General features: G+C 31.9%; 1 protein-coding gene across 1 annotated transcript in view; it reads right to left on the reverse strand.

Moving 5' to 3' along the window:
- LOC128998612 (calcium-dependent secretion activator) overlaps positions 1-18306 on the reverse strand; it is a 226535-nt gene that overhangs the window by 42594 nt on the left and 165635 nt on the right. Inside the window, exons 27-28 of the mRNA XM_054424824.1 lie at positions 4797-4953; positions 1478-1619 (exon numbers count right to left, since the gene is read on the reverse strand). Of these exons, the coding sequence (XP_054280799.1) occupies positions 1478-1619; positions 4797-4953 (299 nt within the window). The remainder of the gene's footprint in view (positions 1-1477; positions 1620-4796; positions 4954-18306) is intronic.

The following is an 18306-nucleotide window of genomic DNA, read 5'->3' on the forward strand; positions in this document are numbered from 1 at the left end:
AAGAAATATAATTATAGCAAAAATATTGTATAATCGTGATTTGAGGAATTAACTATTTGATTAGTTTTTGTAGTAATATTTTTAAAGAACATTTTAATTTAAAATATACTAGCTGATATCAGCAACCAATGCCAGTGGTTATGCAATAAATAAACTATAAATATTGTAACTACAAGGTACAGTAATTAACTCAATGTACCAAACCAGCAAAAGGCAAGATTTAAATTGAAGTTGTAATTTAAGTTAAATTCCACTGCATCGACCCATGTAATGGTAATATCTAGAACCTTTTATTAATATTTTGTGATTCTTTAAGATTCACAAGTGTAATTACAAATAAAATGAAGACATTACTTAGGAAGCTTGGTGTTATGTTTACTAAGCTGACTCATCAGGCCTCATCTAAAATTAAATATTTATCACGGAAAATTAAATTTATAACTTTGTAGTAAGCATATACATCTACAAAATTCTAGAAATATCAACGAGCGCTTCAAATATTAATTAGTCAACTACTTGGTTGCACATAAAGAAAAATAAAACATAAAAGGCTGTTATTTAATCGTTTAGTGTCAGTTTTTTTGCAAATCATTATTCGTTTATAAATTTATAATTCTAGGAAAAAAACTTTACTCCGAAATAAATTTATAAACAAACATTCCTTGCATAAAAAACAGTTTTTTTGTGCTCACGATGCATTTTCTGAGTCTTCGTCGCCGCCTCCAGTTCCAACGACCTCCTCCAGAAGTCTGATTGAGTCAATCAAAATCAGTTTATTGTCGTCAACAGTAAAACTGTTTATAACTACAAGTTACAGTTACAGACAAGTCGGTCCAACCAAACAACCCAATACATGTGAGTGACAACTAAATTAAAAGGGCGGTGAACTAATTATCGGGGGAAAACTAAACTTCTTCAAATGATAAAAATAAATATTCCTCAATTTAAATAGATAAAAACCTTGACTGGATTCCAAAATGAGATTTAACACAAAGCATTTTGGTCAGTTAAAAATATAATGACTTTAATTCCTACAATTTAATTCAAATACTAATTATACATCAACGACAAACAAATTTGGAGGATTTTTATGACCTGAAATGTGGATAGTTCTTAAGTTTTGTAATTATTTATATATTTTTGGGCCATCATAAGTGTATTCCTATAAGATAAGAGTGAATTCATGTTAACAAATCCATTTCAACTGGAACATTTGATTTTTAAGTTTATAGAATGAAATGAAAATGAAATGAAAACCTGTGGTTAACAATTAATTTAATTAATTTCCTTTGTTGGGACACTAATATTAGAATAAAATGGTTTATGAAATCACAAACCACATCCACATCCATCTAAATTTAATAACACAATTTTCTAACTGTTAGAAAATCTGCTTGGATAACTGAGTACATTTTAAACATCATAGATTTGTACCTGTAGTTAATGTTATGATATAAATTAATCAAGTGATGCTTACCCTTTGATTTCCCACCGTTCCTTTTCAAAACCCTTATGTATAGACTGGGCGATGGATGACTCCATCAAGTCCACATATCTGACAACCAATGGAGCAAACGTATCCCTCAGCTGCTGATGAAAGCGACCGTTCTTCAAGTTATCTTTAGAAAAATAAAAAAAAAACCATAAGTGAAGAGCGCAAATTAAACCATCACAACATTATGGAAGTGAAGTTTAACATACAATAGAAAGTATTGTTTAGGTGACGCACCTTTGTGATTTTAAATTAAGAAATGTTGAAAATTCAGATTGCACTCCTAAGTGTGATAGTTAAAATTGTGGCTGTGTACCTCAATCTTTTACCCATCCTGAGAAAGAGTTACGACAATGGAGTGTATTTATGTTTGTTTGTAATGCATCGAAACAGTACTGCCAGTTGACAGTTCCACTGGCATTTTATTTCTCATGGTTGGACAATATGAGTGATGGAAAGAGGGTAATGGTTATGACAAGAAACAACTTGGGTACTTTTCAAAACCGAACATTTGGTAATGATGTAAATGTTATGTAATGTTTAATTAATGTTTTATATATTACCTGTCATCAGTTCCAAATTGTAACATTCAAGTGCTACAACACAAACTGCTGTTCAAGTTGAATATTATTTTCATCACCCTACTATGAGGCACAGAAAACGTACTACTATAACCCAGAATGCCAACCGCATGGTAAAAAGCATTAAGCGGTTTGAGAGAGCTTTGCCTGTCAATCCGTAGGCAGCGCCACCAGCCATTATAATATAATCTGGTATTATATTATAATATAATAATTATAATACCATCTGTGCGGAGGTAGTCATTGAGGATCTGGAAGAGAGGGAAGGAGTCCCAAGTGTCTGCTGGTTGTTCACTCAACACTTGGTTCATATCCACGGCAAACAGGGACCAGAATATACTAGATTATGCTATTGCAAGTTTATGCAATAGCATAGCAACGCTGGTGGCGCTGCCTACCGATTGACAGGCAAAGCTCTCTCAAAACACTTAATGCTTTTTACCATGCGGTTGGCATTCTGGGTGATAGTAGTACGTTTTCTGTGCTATGAGGGGACGTATCTGGATCAGATGACCACCACTGATAACGAAGACAATTCAGCCAGATAGCTTGACTAACCCTCTGAAAAAATTTAATTTTGTTCCTACTCGTCTACCGACAATCTTGATAGGTCTATTAACCAAAATTATTGATTTATATTGAGTGTTAAAAAAAATTATGTGTCGTGTATTTAAACTATCAAAAAAGATATTCAAGCAGATGTAATGCGTTTCCTGGACTGAAGTGTTTGAAAATGGCAGCTCACTGAAATATGTGGCAGTTGAATGTTACAATTTTGAGTTGATGACAGGTAATGTAAAACCCATTAGTTAATATATCAGTTACGGGGCTAATACAATGAATTTTAATAATTTTTAATGTGTTTCTAAAAGTGACGTAAATTGGATTTCAAACAGGAAGATGATTTTTGTTGTGGATTTTTATTGTCACATAAAAAAATATATGGGACAACCTCAAGTCCAAAACAATTAACAAGGAACATGGCATAATACATGCTACTAAAAGGTTAGTGGCCCAGAGTGACTATCACATAATATATTCGTTAAAAAGTAACAGCTGGGTAACTAGTGCCATGATGATCTTTAGAAGGGAAATCAACAATTCTTAGAGCAATAAACCAAGTGTTCAGTGGCGGCGATAAGAGCCCAAAGGCCCCCCGCGCAAGTTTGTTCGCCGGGCCCCCCTCTCCCCAAATCTTAAAAAAAATCACATGTATTACCTCCTAAACATGCACTTTAGCTTGGCACGGCATCTCCCGAGGCACCGAGGCGTCATCGTCGTCTTCCATGATCGCGGCAAAATTGTGAATACTTCCCGTAGTCATGGAAGAAACATTAGCCTATCGTAGTCTACTGTGATTGCAACAAAACCTTTGACGTCATCAGATAACCACATCATCTTCTCCCGCGGTCACGGCCCAATGCCTAATATCTCCCGCGACCTGTGGTGACGGGGAAAAAATTTTTTCCGCAATCGCGTAAAAATCCTAAATATATCTCTCACGGAAAAAGAAACGTAATTATCGTCTGTCCGCAATCATGGCAAAATATTGAACATCTCCTGCGGCCGCTGAGACATCGTCATCGTCACTCGCCAAGATATGTACTCGTCGATATCCGTTATTGCGGCAAAAGCGTATGCCTAATCTTTCGATTTCGTGAGCATGAACTACAATGCACATAAAAGCTGGACATAAAAGCTTTTACTTTTAATTTGGCATTACTATTGTATTGAGTACTGAGAAAATCGGCTCGAGCTTGATTTTCTTACTTGATCCCTCAACCTTGTAGGCCAGGCTCTGCTCGGCTCGAAAATCAACATTATATAAAAATCAACAGTTACCAAAGCAACCCGAATTTGAACCGAACTGAATTGGCCTGAGGGCCATAGGTAAGTAACATTTTTTACCTGACTCAAAGTAAACAAATTTAAAGTGCAGCCTTATAATAGTAAGAAATTAAATTAAATGAAAATCCTTCTTTAACATCAATGAAAGAATTGAATTATTTATTAGCTAGTGCCCCACCAGCCACCTAGGTTAATTCGCCGATTTAGACGTAAAATAAATGCCAATTTCTTTTAGTTGAACCAGCATAGAGGGTCCTCTCTGGTGGGACCTAGGAGGACTAACATTACTGTTGTTTTATCCTCTAGATTGGGAGCCACATTGGTTCTAAATACGGCCCTATTATAGTGCCTTCACACAGTCCACGAGAACGGTTGATGCAACCTGCATGACTGATGACAATTCTTTTACTTCGGTTGGTAGAGAATTTATATTGATCGGACAAGTAATAGTGTCAGTTTAGCTGTTGTAAACTACTTGTCCTAGTGCTCTTACGGGTTTTAACAAATTTTTGTCATAAAAAACATATGGTAATTCTCATATATATATATTGGGGCCCCGTGTGGCTCAGCCTGTCGCACAATAGCGCCCCCGTGCCCTGGTAAAACTTCCCGAAAAATCCCGGTCAAGGCTCACGGGCCCCTCTAGCTCGCTGGATCCCCGCACCGCTATCGCCGCCACTGCAAGGGTTATAAATTTGGTGGCAATGTCAAATAGTAGATTAAAATATAGGCTTTTATATAAAAATACATTTTTGTAATTTGTGTGACTTAAGTGTTTATTATGTTGATATTTGATTGACAGCATTTTGGCCATCAACAGACAAACTTCCTACTACTGTATCATATACTATAAGGCAAAGAATGATCATACTGACCATCTGTGCGGAGGTAGTCATTGAGGATCTGGAAGAGAGGGAAGGAGTCCCAAGTGTCTGCTGGTTGTTCACTCAACACTTGGTTCATATCAACGGCAAACAGGGACCAGAATATTTCTGCATGTTCCACAAGCAAGTCGCTAAACCAGGCAAACGCCTACACATCCAAAAAGGTTAGACATCGTATCATGTCAGTTTAAAGGCAACAAACTAAGAAAAACATTATAAAGCTGGACGATTCTATTGAGAAAATTGTATTTTTTTTATTTAATTGGAAAAAGTAAAAATATTTGAATACATTTCTAGATGTAAATACAATATCTAAATTGATGTTGAGTTAAGAAATGTAAGTTTTGTTGGGGGGAGTAGCGATAACTCACAAATTAGAATGCCTAGAACAGTGTAAAAGAATTTACTTGAAACAAAGCAATAAGGTTATTTAAAACATTTATTTATTAGTAGCCTCCTGCCACGCATACAACTTTTTGGCTTTCAATACACAAGGTATCAATTATTTATCAAAACAATATTTATGATAATTTAACACCCGTCAGAAGAAGATAAAAATAATCAGTTTGTTGTAAAATATCCCCCTCTTGTCAACCCTTCAGCATGAAACTTACCTTTTTGAAATAGCTTGAATTCCTTTACCTCAGTGTAAAAAATATATATAAAGTAGTATAAAAACCCTTAACTAGCTATATTTCAAACATATTTTTTGTACTTGGAATTAGTATAGTGAGTATCTTAAAGCAGGAGACTTCAGTCTGTAAATGTATTAGTTTGTGCTAGTGAATATCAGTTAACTACATGCCTAACTCGTGACCAAAACTCATGCAGTGTGAAACTCCATGCGTCACACTTCTTATATAGCTCTTACAGTGTCCTTCTTGTACCGTGCCGTTTTTGTATTTTGGAAAACCTTTTAATTTATATTTTCAATCATTATATGTTTATTAAAATATTTTTGCCAGTTTTCATTTTGTCATATGTAACTTTAAAATTGTTTGACAAAAGTTTTTGGCAAATATTAAGTAAAATAACTTATTTGGAGGGGATTTTTATTATTTTAATTCTTATTTTCTTCCATTATGAGTTAGAAATGCAGGTTAAAAATTTAAAATGCAGGGGAATCATCACCCCTAAATGTACAATATACGATGTGGTCATGTTTCATAAACATAAATAAAATGAAATACTATTTCTTATTTGAGTTTTAAGTAGTGACTTAAATTGTTATGAAAATGTTTAGATTCCTCATAACCACTATTAACTTGCTAAGATAAACCAAAATTATATGTAAATATACTAAATATGAATTAATTTATTTTTGACTTTAAGGATTTGCTAAAACTATCTGAAAAAAAAGGTTGTAGCAAAATTTAAATGGTCTACGTCGTGGCAACAAGCATTAGAAAATCTATAAGTTATAAGGTTGCAAAATGTTATTTTTCTTTGTGATCATAAAAATTCATATATGATAACTACCTAATTAGGTAAAAATATCTAATGCATAGGAACCATGAGACCTTGCCTGGAGAGCAGGTAATAAATAATATGCCCAAAAGAGGCTGTTTGGTAAATATCTACTCATTACTTCAAACATTCTACCAATAATCCATTCTTAATTTAATTAATTAATTAAATCAAATAATGTATGAAAAGGGTAAAAATAAACTGATTAAAAACTCCACATGATTATTGAAAACACATGCAGAGAAAAATCTACTTTATATTGCACAAAACACTAACCCCAAAATATTAATTGAATGCAAAAATCATAATACTGAAATAAGAAGATGAGAAATTGAAAAACTCTAAATAGCTACAATATATTGATACTATGCCTAGCTAAGCTAAAGCAGTAAAAATGCATTAATTTAGTTCTGAAAAATGTTATAATATTAATTTAAAATAAATTAAATTAAATACATATAAGCGTATAACACAATCATTTGTATACTGTTGACTGGCTAGGCAGGCAGATACAATTTAATAAGAGCAGTATGCGCATTTTACCGAATTGAATACATTATATACTGTACTTGTGTATCACCAGAATAGTAGCACTGATTAAGAGTGAACTTAAAAATATTCAACGAAGTAATAAACAACAACTGTCTCACTACAATAAAAACTATGTTAAACTATATATGAGTGGAAGGTAGACTTCCACAGGCAAAGTAGACCACTGAATTTTCTTCTTTGGGAGATGACTACATTGTTGAATTGGCAGAATTTTTAAATGCATTGGAGCAATCGATCTTTGGAGCAATCAACAGCTTAACTGATTTGAACTACTGTGTTAGTAATCTATCAGTTTAATTGTATCCAAGGATGAACAATTGCAACAACTCCCGAATGTTGGCCAGAATTTCAACCAGTAACCAGTTCAATGATGTGGACATCTACCGAGAACAAAGACTCTACAGTATATGCGAGTGATTATGTACAACCACTTTTGGAAAGAAGTTTTGTCACAATGCACAATGGAAACAATGTTTATGGTTGCAAAGGACTATCCGTCAATTGCAAAATATTTCAGCATTAGGCTGGGATATAATTTCACAAATTACAAGTAATCATGCCATTGCCACTTAAATATTTGGCTGGTAATGTAAGCAGTTGTATTTAATATTCTTTGTTGCATATAAAAATTGAATAATCAGTTGTTTTTTTTAAATTGAGGATATCAACACAGTATCAAGGCAATATTCCTTAATATGTTCATAAATGATCAGCAGAATATTCAACACTGAGCTTTTTGCAAGAAATTTTAAAGAGCTTTGACAATCTCTTCAATTTACGAAGGTGTTCTAATGTTTAAAGGAACTTAACTTATGAGTGACCAAAGCCCGACCAATATAGTTTTACAAAGAGCTTAGATGTATTTCAATGATGAATCCCTATGTATAATAAGACCGTAGAAATCCTGAACAAATTATACAGAATGTGTACTATCTCATGATAGAAGACAATGTTGCATCTAGAATAAAGTCCATGTTTTTGACATGGTCTGTTAGATGGCAATATCTGGTATGAGTATGTATAAAGTTTTACATAGTATAATTGAAATCTAAAAAAAGTTTATTTTTCGAAGGGTATAAAATTATTATTCACCTAAAAATTTAATTATTTATTTCATATTTCCTAGTGCTCTGTATCTATACGACTCAAAATCCCAATTAAAAATATATTAATTTAAAATTCATTTCAAATTATTTATGTTTTTTTTGCAATTACAATCTGTGCCTAAGATCTCACTTTAAACCCTTCGATTTAAATCAAAAGTTTTTATTCAACAAAGGTTTTATCCAATGATTAATACTGACTTCATCCAAAAAATTATAATACATTCTAAATCCACATTTGGTTTTATGCAAAAGATAATGCAAAACAATATGTTTTTATATATTTGTTGGCAATGCACTTTTACCTTTAGTTTTCAAAAGTGGGTAATTATTTTAACCATGTTATTTGATTCTTATCTCTAGAAGTCATGTTATGAGTAGGTAAACTATAAAATAATGTGCAAACTTTAAAAAGTTACTTTAAAGTACTTAACAGCAAAATTAGTTCTTATTTTATGTAACTGCTCGTTTGAATGCATAACAACTAAAAATGTGTTGAGCTTAAAACTATTAATCCAAAACAAAATAATGACTAAAATGTACGGTATCTTATACTGGTGATTTTGGGTTTTCGAGTCAGAATATAATTACGATTAACTGTTTATTTTAAATTATGTCTGCTCATAAAATTAGAGTTCAATAATTAGAGTTTATATATATTAGTTAGTTAAACTATGCCTTGAATGAATGTGGGTCTGAATATGTCCTGATGTTATACGATGTTTGGATGTCTGTTAAAATTCAAAAATCTTAAAAAAATCGCCCAAAGACAATTGCTTTAATACTAACATTCAAACACATGTTTAGACTAAGATAGTGATATATTTGTATTTAGTTGCTCTTACTTGATCTTTAATGCTCAAATTTCCCTTTCATTGAGTGTTTACGTTTCAACCACCTGCATACTTTTTTTATAAATTGATAGTTAAGCATGAAAGATGTACGTGTAATTACTGCTAAACTAATAAGTGTAAATTGATTTGCTATTGAACAAATATTGGGTGAGGTAATAGTTACGTCATCAAAAGTTCTACATTATATCAACAATGCAATAAATGTCACATGTCCGTGCTGAAATAAAATTAAGAGTATTGAAAATACTACAAAACCATTTATACAAAAATGTAATTGGTTAAGATGTGAGAACTGTTTTATAATACAATCTGGAATCTGCAGCAGAAGATGATTGGAATGTGTGTTTGGTACTCAAATATCCAACTGTGCCTGTATGAAAACAATTTAATATAAATTGATGCTAACTGTTGGGGTTTGTAAACTGTCTGGAATTGTAAAGAATGCAAGAGAAGGAAAAGTGCAAAAACTGTAAAGCCAAGTGTTGGGGTGGATGCACATAACATACAAGAAAAGCAGCCATGCACTTATATAACTTGTACTTACTTTATCCTGTTTAAAACGAAAACATTTGAAAGAAATCCATACATTCAGGGTGATACAGAGACATACATAAGCATGTTAACTTAATACATAGAGTAGACCGGACGAAAATGGTTCAATAATAGCATATTATGTTACTAGTCCTGAAAATATGTGTTAACTAAACAAGTGTGGTTGTTCCCGTGCGAGACGAAGGCAAGTGCGGGATTACCATACGAGTCCAATAAACACATATTGGACGAGTGACGTACGATATTTTACGCCATACTACTCTAAGCTAACTTAACAATAACAAACCTGTACAAATGCTTATATATTCCCACCGACTAAAGGACTAACAATCACTTATATCTCTCAATCACTCATAACTTTTAGAAGTTATGAGAGGTTATGTTTTTGTTTATAACCACTCATTGCCAAATATAATCAACTGGTGTCCAGAAAAAACTCATTACAGTACAGTAGTACGTAATGAAAGCCCATTTGATTAAGCTGATGGTAAACAGTTGTTTTCTGGACTAAATCCTTGCGTGGGAAATTTGTTAAAAAAGTGTAGTATGGCGTAAAAATTTTTACAGCTTTTTGTGACTGATTCTTTTGTAGAAACTTGGCAATAAAGCTTGAAATTTTATCAAACCATTTTCATGCGGTCCACTTTAGTTGATGTTTATACTACCTACGGTATTGAATACCTTATTATTTTATTAGTATTAAGTAAACCATGGCAATTGTCCCTATTGTACATTTAAATCAAACCTATAATTGATATCAAATAGAAAATGAACAATTGGAAGGTATTTAGTATTGAATCTACAGTATTTAGTAACAAATTTAGTACAGTAAACTTTAATTTAAGCATTAAAAAATATATACATTAATGATTAACATTAATTTTACATGGAGCAATGATTTGAATACTCACTTAAATTTTTATGATAATTTATCATTTTACTTCTTAATATTTATTCTGTGATTGAAAATTATATAGGTAACAATTTTATATAGTAATTTTTTATAGTAATCCTTAGAAATATTAGAGATACAATCAAGCTGTTTACGAATTAAGTAAAATTTAATCATTTATAAATAAAAAAAATGCATACAGTTTGATAGAACCTTTCAAGTGGTTAACAATTTTTCATAATATTTCTTCTTTGGACTACCACGAATTACAAAATTTGTGACTCTGTTGTCATTGAGATAATAATAGTATTTTACATGCATAGAAGAATCCGTGCAAGAAAACCTACTTCTTAAACAAATTCCACATAGTGACTGATCAAATCTTTGACAACCAAAATATACTCAGATATTTTCTCAAATATTTTATTCCTAACATAGCATGCAATTAACAAGCATAATCCTACAACCTATGATAGTTTTAATATATTTTTTAAATCTTAGCCAACGTTATCTAATATATTGGAAGTGAATATTTTTACTCTGCCTAAACAAAGTAACTTATACTCTCATTTTTATGTAAAACAAAATGTAAATAATCAGCAAGAAAAGTGTACAGGAAGTTAATTTCAACGCCAAAACATGAAATGTGAACACTTCAATAGAGATCAAGATAAAAACGCATGCTTGCTCCCAAGAGTAAATTAATAATTATATTTTATTCAAAGGCTAATAAGTCCCCCAATCAAATCAGAACCAACAAAGTATATACTTTTTTTTGCAAAAAAGTTGGTTAATATCTTAATTTTCCCAAATAGTGTTTTAAGAATATGATTGACCACAGTACAGAATTAATGTTAAACATTAATAAAAATAACTGAGTCTCCAAGAGAAGTTTAAATACAAAAAATATTTAACTTTTGTATCAACACTCTTTTTAAAATATAGAAGTAAAATACAAAATATTTCAATTCAATTACCTTACTAGTATAACGGAAATTTCAAACATTTTTATGCAACCCATACAATGAAAAATTAAACATCTTAATATTATGCACACATTTTATAACAGCCCACTTCTTTATATCTTAACATCTCTAATAGAACAAAAATTGAAATATAAATTAGAAAAGTTATTTGAAGAGATCTCAAACCATAAGTCCTTATTCTGTATTCTGTTTCAACTTCATTTTTCAGTATAGGTTCCATGAGAAACAAGCATTACATTCATCAAGTTACAGAGTTTTGTAGGTGAGAGCTTTAGCCAATGGTGAGAGTAAATAGGGTTTAACTATTTATAATTAATATATTCGATTATTTACCATCCCAGTTTCATGAACTTGAATTATATTGGATTACATTTGTGTTTGTAGTCTGTAGTTCTTGAGTGGGTGAGATGTTTGTGCCACTCTTATGCATTTGACCAGCTTGTAGAAGACCCTTGATGATGCCACATAAGGTTGCTGAATGCATAGGGTGACACAAACTTCTTACCTATGCAAGGTCTACAGGAAAAACAACAAAGGTATTCCTATCTACTACACGTACTGAAAAGTGAATGTAAAACATAGGCCTTACCAGCTTGTTCTGATTTGCTAGGTAACTAACAAGAGTAGCAACAGTACACATAACTCACCGATCTGTAAGCCTGATCATCACAGCCATCGCGTGAGAGGAAAGAAAAGAATAAAAATATAAATTAAAGATAGATAGAATGACAGGTAAGGGGGTGATAGAAGGCCATCAATAGATAGATACAACATGGACCACATGAGTAACATTGACACAGTTACACTGACACATACGTGTGAGGCATGCTCCACCACATTCAGTATACAGTATACAAGTATACAGTATACACACACACACACTTGTATGTCTATACCCAGACACGTAAATTACACTTTAAAAAACATTTGAGAGAACAATCAAATCGTAAAATCACCTAAGCACCACATAATATTTGTATGGAGGATAAAACACTTAGCTATGGAATACATCGAGGAAGAAGAAACAGACACACAACTAACTTACCTAAGAAGAGTTCCAGGCAGTTGATAGCAGACAACAAGTTTACAACAAAATCTACATAACCTTTTGCCCTTTTAAGAGGAATAGAAGATAAAAATGACTCACAGTCAATGATGCCAGTTTTGAAACTCTCGTAGTACCTACTCTTTCTGAAGGAGCCGCTTGGACCTACTGCCATCTTAGAATAAACTGCCTGGAACTCTTTTCTTAAGTAAGTCAGTATGTTCTTAGGTATGCTATGCGTTCCTTTCTCCTTATTTTTTTCAGGGAACAGTAATGCCCAGATAGTGAATTTTCATTAAGGAATGAAATCACACTTTTTTTACAGTTTATAAACTGATGCAGCCCTTTTGTATTTCCCTCAGTATGACAAATATTTGAGAAACCGTTTTATGTGTCTGAACAATACACGCACTTATAGGTTTTACTAATAAAACAAAAATTTAACACAGTTCCAAAAGTCCCAGACAAGTTTAACTTCAACATAAAAGTAGATAATAGTTATGCTGTATAATATTTGGCAGAAAAAATTAAAATCAAGAGAAATATTACAATTTTATTTTCCCCTGCATTGATAACTTAGTCTACAATTAAATATAAAGGGCTATAATTTTTTTATTTTAATACAGATTTTATTTAAACTGAATACTACCTTCATCAGAACATTAAGGTAGAACATTATATTAGTATAATGTTGATCTGTATACACTTATGAAGTGACAACTCATCTAAGAATTATAGAAACAAATACAGGGTGGCAATAAAGTCTGGAAACGGCTTGATATCTTTTTAACTAAATTTGTTAGAAAGTTCAAACCTTTCACATCAACATATATGTATGAAAACTACTTTTTACAAGCATTATCATTTTTTTACCTTCACCAGGGGACGGCCCATGAGGAGTTGGTACATAATCTTTAATGTAAGCATAGGTTGATATGCACATAATTTTAAAGGTCTAGTCAAGTGGAGTTCATTGTCGGAAACCGCGTCATAAAAGATTCATCCATTACAAAATGGCGGCAGTCCAAAGTTCTTGCGGAACATACCTGCACAGTTCTTAGTATTGGTAAATCCTACTCATAGTCAACATTAGCTGGGAAATCTGAAACCCGGTTGAATTTGTTTTGAAGATTGAATAATATTAGTATACAAGCTAGTTGACTTTAAAATACAATTTCAGGTCTCAAGCTAATGTTGAATACGAGTATTTACCAATACTAAGGCCTGAGAACTTTGACAGCCGCCATTTTGTAATGGATGAACGTTTTGAGACACGGTTTCTGGCAATGAACTCCATTTGACTAACCCTTTAAAATGATGTGCATATCAACCTATGCTTACATTAAAGATTATGTGCGTCATGGGTCGTCCCCTGGTAGAGGTAAAAAAATGATAGGCTAATGCTTGGAAAAAGAAGTTTTCATACATGTAAGTTGATGTGAATGGTTTGAATTTTCTAACGGATTTAGTTAAAAAGATATTAAGCCGTTTTCAGACTTTTTTGTCACCCTGTATATGTCCACATGCACACAAACAGCAGATTAAGTGTTTTGACCAAATATATCAACAAATGTGATAAGATTGTTAGTTGGTATGAAATATTAAATAACATATTTTGGACTGGAATACACTATTTAAAATCACTATTAGTTGATTGAATAATATGTATTTTATTTTTAGCCATGGTTATTTAACTGTTAACATGATCTGGGGCTTTTGGAAATCCTAATTTTCAATATTATTATATCTAATAATAAATATTGTATACTAAAATCTTTTGAAAACTGTACAAACTGAAATAAATTGAAAGGAAGATTTGATATGTTTATTATTTTTAAGAATCATAATACAGTATAAACAAAGAATAAAAAAGTGATTAATCTTATGTGTAGTGCAAAACATGTGTTTTATATTGTTAATGAAAAAAAATAAATAAAAAATAAATAAAAATAGAGGCATTGAATGGTCAGACCTAAATAAATGGCTCCTCCCTCTTGCAGAACCTATGAGAGTAAAACTACATTAAGATATACAAATTCTGGCCTGTATTAATCTGCATACATTCAAGCTGATTTCCAACATTTAACTTGTGCAGAGGTGAAAACTTCAAATGGAGCAAGAACCAACTATCTGTCAACCAATTGATAATCAACCAATTAGTAATTTGTCTCCAAAGAAGAGAAGAGTTTGTTACTGCTATTCTTCTCAAATTTTCATTGACTGTTGGCATTCTTCGGTGTATCATTGACTTTATCCTTGGAGTTTGAAGTTGAACGGCATGAATGATTAGAAAAGGCCAGTCTTCAATCATGCTCTCTGGAAAATATTTATGAATAATGCCACCATTTCACCTTTCATGGTGGGGCAGCGTGAAGGTTTACTTGTTTGTTTCCAGATCATAGATATGGTTACCACTTCTGGGACTCATTGTGTACTTGGTAAGTTTACTGTTTCTCGACTTTGTGTATTACCATAATCATGACAGCTTCTTGATTTTGTGTTGCTAAGCTGACAGAGCGTTATGTAAAAAAAAAACATTTTTCTTAACTAATTTCCAGAAAATTATGCACTTTCTTTTTTCGATTCCAAAAGAAAAATGGTATAAACTTACCAATGAATGGTTGATTCCAGTATTTTTATGTTGTAAAAGTGTCAGGGAGCATGGCATTCAACAACCATTATTCTGTTATTCGCTTTATATTCCTGTATAAATTTATAAAATAAACGAGAATCAAACATTCTCTCAAACTTGTAGGTTGAGTTGTCCAGTTCACTTTTCTGTGGCTCTTAATGAGGAAAAAGAACCTTGCACGGATCTGAATCTTAAATTTTCATTTGATGTTCAATTTTCAAACTACTTACACAACTTGTTGGCTCTTGAGCCAACGTTGCTTTGTAATATTAAGAGTGCATCAGTGTTTGACATTCTCTTTGAATATTGATATTCTTAGTTTGATGCTTCGCTTATTACATGCACAAATTAATTATCCTTCTATGATAGTACAAATGTACAAAGTATTATTATTTATTTATTATCTAAAACATATTTTAATGTCATAAAATATACAATACCCATTTCCAAATGCCTTTTATAACATAAATCACACAAAGTGATTGAAAATGTAAGTTTGAACCTTTGATGGATTTCATACCTATTGGCAAATACCTCAAAAAATGTCATTCCGTTAATCTTAGACTTTATTATCACCTACTCTTAACTTTTCCCTCAGAAAATAACCAAGGGAGTTATTTCGAAGTGGTCTATACCATAAATAATTTATTAAGTTAGGGATGATATTAGAAATCTTAAAAAGGGGGAAAAACTGGTAAAATGAATTTAATTAGAATCACTTATGATTGTGTTCCAAGTTTATTTTTATAAGATACACATTTTCCCCATTTTTTTATTGATATAAGATTGAAAAATCATTCATCATTCAACTTAGAATCTGATCGATGACGAATTTCTCTTTCTAAAACTGGTATTTATGGATAAAAAGTTAAAAGGCACTTAGAGATAGATAAAGATGGTACCATAATTTAGGGGAGTGTTGCACGACGTTCAAGTCCCACGACATCCAATGATATTATTCAGTGTCACAACAACCAAAATATAATTTTAGCTGTTGCATGACGTCCAATATAAAATATTTGACTGTTGCACGATGTCCAAATCTCACCATGTCCAAAAGTACAGTAACTGCAAAAAATATAGTCTTTCTATAAGCTTTGGACGTCATGAGATTGGTCGTCATGAAACAGTGCACTATATACTCTTAAAATTTATCATTTGCACCACATTCAAAGCCGCTGCGAGTTGCATGACGTCCAATGATATAAGTCAATGAGCTATATTGAACGTTGTGCAACTGGCAACAGCGGTTTTGGACGTAGTGCAACAGTCAAATATTTTATATTGGACATCGTGAAACAGCTCAATAATTATATTTTGGACGTCATGACACTGACTTATATCATTGGACATCGTGCAACTGGCACCAGCGGCTTTGGACGTGGTGCAACAATAGAATATTTTATATTGGATGTCATGAAACAGCTCTAAAATTATATTTTGGACGTCGTGACACTGGGTTATATCATTGGACGTCGTGCAACTGGAGCAGCTTTGGACGTGGTGCAAATAATACTTTTTTAAGAGTATATAGTGCGCTGTTTCACGACGACTAATCTCATGACGTCCAAAGCTTGTAGAAAGACTATATTTTTTGCAGTTACTGTACTTTTGGACATGGTGAGATTTGGACGTCGTGCAACAGTCAAATATTTTATATTGGATGTCGTGCAACAGCTCAAAAATTAAATTTTGGACATCGTGACACTGAATAATATCATTGGACATCGTGGCACTTGGATGCCGTGCAATGCATCCCCGACTACTAACATAACATATTAAAACCCGTAATGTAAATATACAAATTCAACTTAAAAGTGTTTCTAGATGAACTAATATAAACATTTAATTTATACGTGTACACAACATATTTTTATATACATGTACAATACCCACACACCCACATAAAAGCAGTCGTGCATAGGAAACAAGAGGAACATGTATGTGTCATTCAATGTGTGTAAAATATATTCTCATCTGCTGATGGACCTAAAAATACTGTTAAGTGAATATAATTACAAGAGTTCAGTTGGAATGAAATTAACGGATAGAAAAAATATATCTCACTCCTTCAGGGAGGCAAAACATTCCTGAGGAAAATATATCCTTAGAAATATGTTTTAATTTCATGTGTATCCTTTAAATTCAACTAATTGGCTATGTTTGTAAATGGATGTATAAGTGGCACAGTTTTGGGTAAATTGTTCCTTTAGTAAACTGTATGGTATCAGCATGCTCACTAAGCGGTATCCTAAATCCCATAAAAAAATCAATCGCTGTAGCCATGGATTCACAAAAAACATGAGATTTGAAAATAAACAATACAACTATAGTATATTAAAATCTATAACATTTACGATACTCTATTAAATCTCTTCATTTGTCATTCAAATTTATATTATCGATCGTTTGTCAAGATCAATATTCTTATCCAGAGGCCATACAATTATATAGTATGGATATATTAAACTTACGAGGTATTAATGAAACATGATTGATATGTTAAAAAAACATCATCTTAAGATGAAATTTATTGATAAAATAAAATTTTTCAGCCAAGGTACAGATGTAAATAGTGTCGTTTATTTTAATAGTTACCAATACATTTTAAGATAATGATCATTGTGGTATGTCTAAGATTTCATAAACAACTTATCACTATTTTTTATGATAAAAATAAAATATGTGTTATCATTTGTTGTGCTAGTAAAATATAAACTTAAAGCAAATGAAAAATTAGCAAAATGCATTAGAATTTGAGGAACATACATGTTTTTCACACGAGCTATAAGGAAAGTTTTTCATTGAAACAATTTTATCTTAGCTGTGTATAAAGATTGGAAATCTCAAATCCTAAATGGAGTTTGATACAAATATCTATAAAGATGTTCTGAAATGGCTACAATGATAGTATTAAAAATTAGCTTGCAATTGAATATTACATCGTCTTAGAGTGAGTAATCCCTAGTAATTAAAGAGTCCAAAAAGGTCAAACAGGTAGATTGAGAGATAAGTTTTAGCAGCTAAAATCATCAAAATACTAAAAACTATCATTTGCTTATGGATGAAATCTTGAAGGTGTCATTATGACAAATTTAAAGTATGAATGAGCGTGCTAAAGAATCAAAAATACCGAACAAAATTGAGTTACCAGACTGATTTCCCTAACCTGGCCTAACCAAAAAACTATTGATGTTATCTTAAATGTCTCCATCTAAACTGAATTTTGTTAAAATATTTTATTCCAGTGAATGAATAAGTCAAGAAAGCTTCAAATTTAGAGTCTGTTTTCTTAAGAAATAAAACTATACTTATTTACTCTACCGTTAGTGACATTTTAACAGCTGTACTTGTCACATTACATTATCAGTTTAAGGTTTTAACAAACTGGTTAGAAACTTCCTTCATAACAACAAAA

The sequence above is a fragment of the Macrosteles quadrilineatus genome, unplaced genomic scaffold (genome assembly GCF_028750875.1).
Source record: "Macrosteles quadrilineatus isolate MER2022 unplaced genomic scaffold, UCM_ALF_1.0 Scaffold_7__1_contigs__length_78375512, whole genome shotgun sequence".
Lineage (NCBI taxonomy): Eukaryota > Metazoa > Arthropoda > Insecta > Hemiptera > Cicadellidae > Macrosteles > Macrosteles quadrilineatus.